Source organism: Solanum verrucosum, unplaced genomic scaffold, assembly GCF_900185275.1.
Source record: "Solanum verrucosum unplaced genomic scaffold, falcon-dt-bn FXZP01000200.1, whole genome shotgun sequence".
Lineage (NCBI taxonomy): Eukaryota > Viridiplantae > Streptophyta > Magnoliopsida > Solanales > Solanaceae > Solanum > Solanum verrucosum.
Window position 1 is genome coordinate 173,611 of NW_026020093.1, and position 10,644 is coordinate 184,254.

A 10,644-nucleotide genomic window follows, 5' to 3' on the forward strand; every position below is an offset into this window, starting at 1 on the left:
TTTGTCGAGTGTTTCACCATAAAAAAATTTCACTTTAAATTGATAAGAATAAGTTAAATAAAATAACTCTAAAAAATTTCACATATTATTTTTCACTTTGAAAAAAAAATATTTTACAATTTTTTTTATCATAAAAATTGTAGTTTCTCTAGCCCAATTTATGTGATATAATTTGACTGATTACAAAATTTACGAAATATGAAAGAACTTCGCAACATTTCAAAACTACCCTTAGAAAGAGTATATGGACTTTTTTGTCAAATAAACCAAACCCAACATAACTAATATATTGATAATGTCATTAAATATCGATAAAATTAAGAAAATATATCGTTCTTTTTGAAATGAAATAAAAAGTAAAGTTATAATACTAAGAGCCTGTTTGGATGGGCTTTTAAGCTAGTCAAACTGGTTTAAAAGCCAGTTTTTGACTTATTAGAGTGTTTGGTAATTATCAATGTGACTTATTTTAAGTCAAAAATGACTTATTTTAAGCCAAAAGCTAAAAGCTAGGGGAGGGGAGCTTCTTTTTTTTTAAACTTAAAAGCTCTTTTATGTTGACCAAGTATATTACTTTTTTGCCCTTAATTCTTTTATACAATTTCCAAATTGCCAATATTGAATTATTATTATTATTATTTTATTATTATTATTAATATTTTATTATTATTATTTTATTTTATTTAATTATTATTATTATTTTTTTTTAATTTTATTATTATCATTATTTTATTATTATTATTATTATTTTATTATTATCATTATTATTATTATTATTATTTTATTATTATCATTATTATTTTATTATTATTATTATATTATTATTATTATCATTATTATTATTATTATTATTTTATTATTATTATTATATTATTATATTATTATTATTATTATTATTATATTATTATTATTATTATTATTATTATTATTTTATTATTATTATTATTCCTCTTATAAATAATTTGTGGTGGTAAAGAAATATGTGATATTTTATTATTATTATTATTATTATTATTTTATTATTATCATTATTATTATTTTATTATTATCATTATTATTATTATTATATTATTATTATATTATTATTATTATATTATTATTATTATTATTATTCCTCTTATAAATAATTTGTGGTGGTAAAGAAATATGTGAATAATAGGAAAATATTATTACTTATGGATAAATATAAATTAATTTTGTTTTAATTTTTTTTAAAGTATAAAAACCTTAAATTAATCAACTTTTCATCATGTTAACAACTTAAAGGGTATTTCAGACATTTTGATAAAAAAAGTGTTTACCAGCACTTATTTGCCAAACACATCAACAACTTTTTTTTCAACTGCAACACTTTTATCCAAACACATAACTACTTATTTTTAAAATAAGTTCCAGCACTTTGAAAAGTTACTTTTTTTAAGTCAATCCAAACGGGCTCTAAATCTCCTAATAAGAAGGTGGCTAAGATTTTGTTATTTTCATCTTCTTTGATTCTATGGATTTGATTTATTAGTCTGCACATTTAGTAGAAGGTAGTTGTGTGTTCAATTTTTCTTTTATTGGATGTAATGAATATTGTGCAGGCAGTCATACCTCTTACACTGGTTAATTTAATGTTGAAATTGACCATACTCTTTTTTACCATATGGTATATCAAAAATTACTTTTTAAAAATATGTTTTTTAAGGAAGTTATTTTCTGATATTTAGTTATTATAAATGTTTTCTTTGAAAACTTAACTTTCATCACAAGCGTATAAAATTACTCCCTATCCATATATTAGGGAATCATTTTTTGTAAAAAGCGAGAATCCACACACTTCACCATGAATTTGATGAATCGAACTCAGAAATATGTTAATTTAAGATAAAAAAAATCATGGTTAGAATAAAGTTTTTATACCACTATAATGAAAGCTAAAATCCCTAGAAAACGGATTTGGAAAAGCTTGACGATTTTAAATTAGTACTTCTTAGGGCTAGTTAGATAAACCTATAGAATAACAATTTTACATCCAAATAACGGAAGTTATAAGTTACTATTATAGGAAGAAAATTAGAGGACAAAGAATTAGTTAACCAAAAGAAAGAGAAAAAAAAAAGCAGGCAAAAAGAGGCATATCACATTTCTGTCACAAAGTTAACTTTTTTTTTTTACCTACTTTATACTTTTATAGATGACAAGAATGTACCTTTTAAGACTCAACGAAATCAATTGTCTTGAGTTCAAGTCATGTTCAACATAGATTTGTCTGTTTTAAAGAGCGTTTTAGCCCTAATGTGCATATTGTTAATCTATTTTTCTCTTTTGTATGATTAAATAATAGCACAAATCATCTAGCAATAACTACATCACTTTGCCCAAATATGAGACAACAATAAAATGATTACATGACAAATAATGTAAATTGATAGCCATTCAAACTTAATGAAGGCAAAGTGGAACTTACACGAAAATTACACAAAATATAAATTAAGACTATGATAATTAATGATTAATAATAATAATTACTATAAAAGTCAAACCAGTGGTACCTTTTTCCTTCTTCTTGTAACACACCCGGTTCAACCCGAATTAGAAATTTTGCACATTTATTCAATACCCTTTTTTTCTCTCTTGGCTCACTCAATCAGCAGTTGCCCAAGTCATATCATTTTCAAAGATCCAATGACAAACCTCTATTTTCCCGGGTCCCGACCCGAGTGCAACGAACGCTCCGTGAGTCGGTCCCCATGAAGAAGTATCCACGTGGCAAATCGCAACACCATGATTGATCTTAGCCTTTGAATTCGGGTCTAAAATATCCGCTTCGTAGACCCGGACTTTAGGAACCGAATGACAGTAATACAGTAAGTAAGGGTACAACGTCTGATGACAAGATACTGATTTGGTAACTTTTCCACCGTTGATTCCTTTGACTGATCCTATCATGATATTTCCATTGGACCCTTTTGTATTCTCAGTCGTTCGAACCACGACGTTTCGACCCAACACTGATGTTGCGAAATCAATCATATCTTCAGCTGAGTTAACACATTGTTTCGTCTCACCGGCGCTCGGTGCTCTTTCACACTCGCTCAATGCATCGCCGATCATCTTCTCCACCTGAGAATCATCTCCGGCGTGGAAGATTTTCTTCAGCTCAGCAATTTTTGCAGTAGAAAACGGTAATTTCGCAGCAATCACCCGGGGCAAAAATGACCTTTTAGGCATCTTATCCTTTATATCTGGCATAGGCATGATTGTACCACTCTTCAACATCTTCTCCCGGAAAAACTTTCCGGGCTCAACCCACCGGTTATTCACCTTTTTACCACCGTTGACCTCGGTCAACGATGCTAAAACTTGGGAAGTTTTGTTGTGGTAATTGGAAAATGTGGCAGTATCTTTGACATAATCTTTGAAAGTGTTGTTAACTCCGTAAGTTTTGAAATTAATATGTGGGTCATTAGCCCCTTTACCGTAAGTAGTGAATACATCAGTACCTTCATTGAATGATTGACCATAGTTGGTGAAATTCGCTTCACCGCCATTTGCATCCTTAACATAGGTAGTGAACGTGTCATCTCCAACATTCGATTGATCTCTGTAGCTAGTAAAAGTTTCAGATGGACCATTACCTCCAACGCCATAGTTCGTGAAATGATTTTCAGGAACATTGCCATTGAAACCATAAGATGTGAACTTTTGGTCTCCCCCATTTGCTGTCTGACCATAATTTGTAAATGTTGAGCCAAGAACATTTGTGTCATTTCCATAGCTGACGAATTCACCATTAGCACCATTCCCATTTTTGCCGTAGCTTTTGAAATATTGGTCACCAGCATTTCCTTGTTGCGAGTACGTTGTGAATTTCTGTTCACCTCCTGTTCCTTGATCGGAATAGGAAGTGAAATGCAGATTGGGGACATTGGTATTTGCGGCGTAATTTGTGAATTGGCCTGAACCGCCTGCAGTGCTTGTGCTATAGGAATTGAAACTTTGGTCAATTACATTTCCATCAGGGGCATAATTGTCAAATTTATTATCACGGGGAGAACCTCTACCGTAACGCCTGAAAGAATTTACAGGGATGTTTTCTCCATCAGAGTAGTTCTTGAAGGTGTTAACTCCAATTCCAGGTTCATTGGTTCCGTAATTGGTGAAGTTTTTGTCACTGTAAGTCGCAAAATGGATTTCTCCACTGTGTTTTTCAAGACTTGGTGACAGATCTGGTGCACACATGAGATTTGCTGAAGAGCAGAAGGTGTGGAGGTGTGTGGTGAGTGCATTTTGATCAGCAACAAGTTTAGTGTAAGTTGCATATTGTGCAGCATTCAATGGAGATGCCTTGTTCAGAAGGAACCATGGCTTTGGTAAGTCATTTGAGATTTGTTTCTTCCAGTATCTAATCAGATAACCTTTGGGTGTAAATGGGTTACCAGATTCACCGTCTCCAGCTACAACAACCTGCATTGACACCAAAACCCCATCAATACATAAAGTTACAATCTTTATGACAAAATCAAGATTTACTTCATTTGACACCTAAGTCCATGAGTACATAAAAATACAATCTTTAGACAACATCAAGATTACTTCATTTGACACTTAGTGAGGTACATAAAGCTACAATTATTATGACAAAAATCAAGATTACTTAATTGACACATAGTGGGTACATATAAAGGTACAATCTTTGTGACAAATCAAGATTAGTTCAAGAAGTTGAAATAGATGAGTTGAAGATTGTTACTTACATTGAAGGATGGTAGTGAGAACAAAAGAAGTAGTAAGATGCAAGAAGGAAGAAGAATTTTAGTGTGCATTTCTTTGGTGTGTAACAGATAGAAAGAGAGAGAAGGTGAAGAGTAGAATGTTGGTGGGGAGGTTTGGTTGGAGGCACATAATTTATAGTAGAAGGTTCTAAAAGAGTATAGTAGAAAATAGAGAGGATGATGGAGTGTGGGGTTAGTTCTTGCCCCCTTTATAGTTTAAACACTATTTATCACCACTTACTTTTTTGTTTTTTTTTTGTTTTCCACTCTTTATCCGAAATTCATATTGTAGCTTCTCTTAAATTTAAATCGCATATTGTAAGACCCATTCGAAAGTAGCACTCTTAACAAAATTAGCGCTCAAACATAAGATATTTGATTAAGGTGAAACAATCACTATTTTCTATTTCAATAGATGTTTCAAGAGAGTTTTTTATTCTTTCTATATTATTCTTGATATTAAATAATTATGTAATGTCGTGTAATAATTAAATTTAGTATTTCAAATTATTAATAATAAAATAATTAATTATTTTTTAAAGGATACATTAGGTCAACAAGGGTCGAGTGATATGAAACGAGGGAGTAGTACAATATATAGTAGAAGGTTTTGGTTTCTTGAGTAATCCCATAGTTTTGAGAAGGATTTTTGTTACACATTTTAGTGAACAAAGAGCTTTTGCTTTGTTTATATCTGCTTCCTGATGTGGACCACTCATATCTTTTTAAAAAAATTACTCCAAGTTGTTTGTTCTGTAATTTGCCTTGACATTTTAGCCCTTCAAAGTAAAGATTTCAAATTTCAATTTATATTTTCACATTTATTTATAAGAGAAATCTCTAGGAATGAGTAATATTAAAAATGAGTTGGACAAGAAAGTTTTGAAGAGAGGGCATTGCATTTTGGGAACTCCAAAACATTAATGAACCTCTTTGAGAGTATTCATTGAGACAAGCAAAGGCTTAAAAAGAGGACTACCCTAAACATTAGGGCATTACAACATTGGGAACCCACCCCACACCAAGAACCAACCCCCTTACCTTGCAATAAAAGCATGGTTACTTCTTCTTTTTTTAAAAATTATTCATTGGATTCACTTTTACTTGTTTACTTAGATTTTGTACGACTTTTAAGAAATAATAATTAATATCCATATTTTGATAATTTAAAAGTTATTAGTAAATATAAAAATATATTTTAAAAATATTTGACAAATATAAATGAATAAAGAAAATTATAGCATGAATTTTTTCTATGTTATTAGATTATCAAAAGATGTATGCTTGTGAGTCTCCTTAAAATGTGGAATATGTAGGGTTTGTTTGGTGCGTAGTACTTTTTCAATTTTTTCTATATTTGATTGGTCAAATTCTCTTTTTTTTTAAAAAAAAAAAACAAAGAAATGATATTTGTATTGAAAAATAAGTTTCATAAGCGACATTTCAAACATATTATTTCCTCCCACCACCAATTCCCCCACCCCCACCCTCATTATTTTTTACTTACTTATCAAACCTCACAAGAAAGTCAAAGAAAACATATTTTTCAAGAAAATGGGCGACCGTGAAACTTAGTGAATGAATCTTGTACCAAATACACCCCTAATTTTAAAAATTATGACATGTTACGTGTTATAACAAATAACAATAATATAATTGCGTAAAACTCTTTTATACCAACAATAATACATAACTTAAACACACGTTAAGTTCTTATTTTGAGGGTGGGGGCTTTTGAAGCTAAATTTAGTGACAGATAAGGCACAGAAGCCGCGTAAAAATATGCACATTGATGGTACCTTTTTTTGGTTTCAAATGAATTGTGAACAACGCGTTATTTGTTTTGTTTTTGTTTTATGTAATAAATTTTTTCTGCAACTTTTTGTGATACTCAACTCTTCAAAATAGTAATACTATCATGTGTGCCATTATTTTAATTACTCCTCTCTTTTTATCTCTCCTATAAAAACTTTTTTATTATGTTTTATTTTAATTTAAGAGAAAGATGATAAAACTTTCACTTGTACCTCATAGTCAGAGACAAAAGCCCGTGACAGTGGCAAAATCTGTAATTAATTTTACTCTTTAAGGAGTTTATTGGAACACTTTTTTCACTTATCTTTCTTGTGGCCACTAAATTCTTGAAACAAGATTGGTTTTTGGTTTTGGTTTTTTTACATTCCTTTGTATAATTTGTTTAACGTATTTTAACTTGATATAGATTGAAGTTTTAAAAATTAAATAATTTTTTTAAAATTTTGGGGGTGGTCATCCACATAGGTATTTCGAGATTAATCTCCCTTATTGTCTGATTAGTCGAGTCTGTCGCGTAGAACTTGTTTAGGTTTATATTCCCTAGGTTTGCAGGCTATTACGGTTTACTCAGTGAACACAAAGTGTTTACCCGAAAGACAGACGCTATGACAGAGGTTGTAGCAGTTGCAAGTTATTTTGGATTTAATTTAAAAAAAACTAAAAATAAATTAAGGATATGGAGTATTAAATATACCAAAATGCTTTTAATTTTTTGGATATTAAACATATCGTGAAAAATTAAAATTTAAAAGTTACTAAAATAATATGCTTTTTAATGAATTAAAAAAATTAAGTCAAACAAATTGAACGAAGGAAGTAACTATTTCAAAAAATTGTGTAGTGTATATGTTAATTATTAGGAATAATACATGTGGACCTTTTTTTTTTCCAGCGAGGATAATAATTGATACTATATACTAATTTAAATTAATTTAATTTCTGCTAGTACGTCATCTAGTGAAATGTTGATGTTTTTGTGACTTAAGAGCTCACTGAGAAATGGGGCCTCCCCTTTATACATTTCTTCTTACTTTATTATTTTATTAAAATTAATTGTGATTGAGGGATTAATTAGAAAATTAAGAGTATAGTGCTGTCTCAACGGTGTTCAAACTTTTTTTTTAATGAATCTCTCTCTCTTGTTTTTGGTGTGTTAGAAAATTAATCTTGTACAATTATTCACTAATATAATGCCTCTAAAGAGATATCAACAACAAAAAGACAATTAACAATGTTCATTCTTAATAATGATAATGTTGTTTATAAGCAACTAATTATTGCATGACAATGTTATAAAATTAACACTTGAAAATAATTGATTTAATTAGGTGATGATGCAAAAGATATATTGAATTATTCTCAGGATAATTTATACCCAAGATCCTCATTGCAAGAATCAAGGGGTTTAAAAGAAAAAATAATGGAAATATTATTAGGAATTTTACTCAATCAGTCGGTCGAATTTGTTAATTATTATTTTTATAGAAGTTATATATAGATTACATCAATTATATATATGTATTATCCATAAATTATACATATATTATATTCACTAAAGGTTTGACTCATTCATGTCCTCGCGGTTATAATTTTAACAAAGTACATGTAAGGTTTTCTATTTAGTTGATTACGTTTGACTACTTCATAGCTTAGTGATTTGTATAATCAACTTTATTAAAAAATATCTTATGCAAGACCGTTATTTTTGCATACCGTTATTTTTAAGACGTTAAATGAGAAAAGATCAATCAATCGAGTTTTTAGTAATTATGATAATATAAAGTTTAAAGTACTGCATTGCATCCTTAATTGAGTAAGAGTTTAAATTAAGTAAAACAACTTTTTTACGACAAGGTCACAATCTTATCTATATGATTTTAAGTTATTATATCAAATATTATTGAACTTTAGACTAGACATAATACACACGTAGATCATTGAGAATATAAATTTTGGTAAAAAAATATGAAAGGAATTAGGTCAATATATCTTAACAATTCACTCAATTTGGACTAAAGGTAGTAGGGTGAGTATTTATTATTGTCGTTGTTGTTTTTTTCTTCATTGTTTTTGCCTCTCCGTATGACTATTGACTTCTTTGTTACTCCCTCTATTTCATATTAATTAAATTGTTGAGGTGTTTCACACTCTTTAAGAAAAGAATATTAAGACATAAATTAGGCTTAACTTTCCATTTTTACCTCTTATTAATTATTATCAAAATTATGATTAAAATAACTAAACATTAATTAATAACTAATTCCAATACTAACTAATAAAGAGTAAAATTAAAAAAATATTCTAAAAGTAGTCTTGAAAATTGAACAACTAAGTTAATTTGAAAAATAAAAAATGTCTCAACAACTCAATTAATATAAAATGGAGGGAGTACTATACTTGTTTTTCATACTTGATTTTGCTTTATTTAATTCATAGGTTTTTAAAAAATATTCTCTCTACTTTCACAAGATAGGTAAGACTACATACACAATATCCTTTTCGGACTTCACTTCTGATTTATAAAATTACACTGAATATTATTATTATTGTATTATCAAATTTTAGTAAACCGCAAATATCATACAGAGAGAAATTAAGTTTTAGTTTTATAGTGAACATTTTAAATAATTAGGTTTCTAGTTTTATTAAGAATTACTGTCAGCTTCTAATAATGACTAAAGAAAGTCGTCAATTTTTATTTTAGTTTTTTCTTAAATCCCTGCATTTTATGCTTTTTTGTCCTTAATTATTCATCTTCTTTTATTATTCACCCTGTGGCCTGTCCTGTTTTTATGTAATTTAATTTTTTACTGTATTCACTTTTCCTTTTCCAAAACTTTTTCTTTTTTATTTCTTCTATCCACTAGTAGGAAAATCGAATAAAGAGTTAAATGTCAGGCATTATTCTATCTTTACCACCTTTTTCTTCTTCTTTCGTTTTTGCTTTTTAAATATATTAACAGCTCCAATTACGTGGGTGTAATTTTTCCTCAATTAGACAATATTTTTACAAAATATATAGTTTTTCTACTAAGTGAATTCGAACATTAAATAACGCTATTTAGTAACATGCAATGAATAATCGTCTGGTTGTATGTAAAAAACAAGTTTTACCAACTGCCAAATCTACAAACTTCCTAGCTAGTAAAAGCCATTTTTAAAAAAATAAATAAATTATATCTTAAATAAATATTTTGTTTGTATTAAGAGTTGGGACAAAAGCTAGATAGTATAGATAGGAATGACCTCAAAATACTGTTGAGACACCATAGGTTTGTCAACTTCTTCTGATGAGTTAATTGTTTTCTTTCTACTTGCCAACTGCTTAGGATGTTTTATGCGGAACTGTTCTTTCATGTTACGTTATATTATATGTTTTTTATAATAATATTTGTTATAGCTATCAATTTTTTTTAGACAAATGACATCATTACAAGAGGTTTGATCGCATTAGTTTTTTTGGTGAAACTATTATTCTATTTATTTTAATTTATTTATCCTATTTTTCTGTTTAGTCTATTTAAAAAAAATGTTTTTTTCCTTTTTAGCATTCTTTAATTTCAACTATATTTACTAGTCAACTGCTAGCATGTTTTATGTAGAACCGCTCTTGCATGTCGCCTTATATTATATGTTCTTTATCATAATATTTTATTATAATAATTAAAACAATATCTAAATAAATTACATTGTTATAAAATGGTTTGATAGTATTAATTATTTTTTAGTAAAACTAGTACTCTTTTTGATCAATCCAAGAAAAAAATGTTTCTGTTCCTTTTTAGTAATTCTTTAATTACAATTATACTCATGACTTGTTTGATAAAAAGACATTTCTACATATTTTAACTTAAGACCAACAAGATTTAACAATTTTCTTTAATTACTTTCTAATAAACTTTGTAATCGAGTCAAAAATTCAAAATAGGATAAATAAATTAAAACGGACAGAATACTATTAAACTTTTTCGTCTTCAATCCTTAAAATGGTATCAATACTTTAGTCTTTACCACTTTAATTGGTTTGTTTTCTAACAAGTCCACTTTTTCTTTCCACTATTGTTACCTGTTA

At 28.4% G+C, this 10,644-nt stretch overlaps 1 protein-coding gene across 1 annotated transcript; it reads right to left on the reverse strand.

The window, feature by feature from the left end:
• Positions 1 to 2,624: 2,624 nt before the first annotated feature.
• On the reverse strand, positions 2,625 to 4,898 carry LOC125824760 (polygalacturonase-1 non-catalytic subunit beta). Its single transcript, XM_049504109.1, has 2 exons — positions 4,740 to 4,898; positions 2,625 to 4,449 (listed from the first exon to the last, which is right to left on the reverse strand). The coding sequence occupies exons 1-2, from the start codon at positions 4,806 to 4,808 to the stop codon at positions 2,626 to 2,628; spliced, it is 1,893 nt and encodes a 630-aa protein (XP_049360066.1). The 5' UTR covers positions 4,809 to 4,898; the 3' UTR covers position 2,625.
• Between the last annotated feature and the right edge of the window lie 5,746 nt (positions 4,899 to 10,644).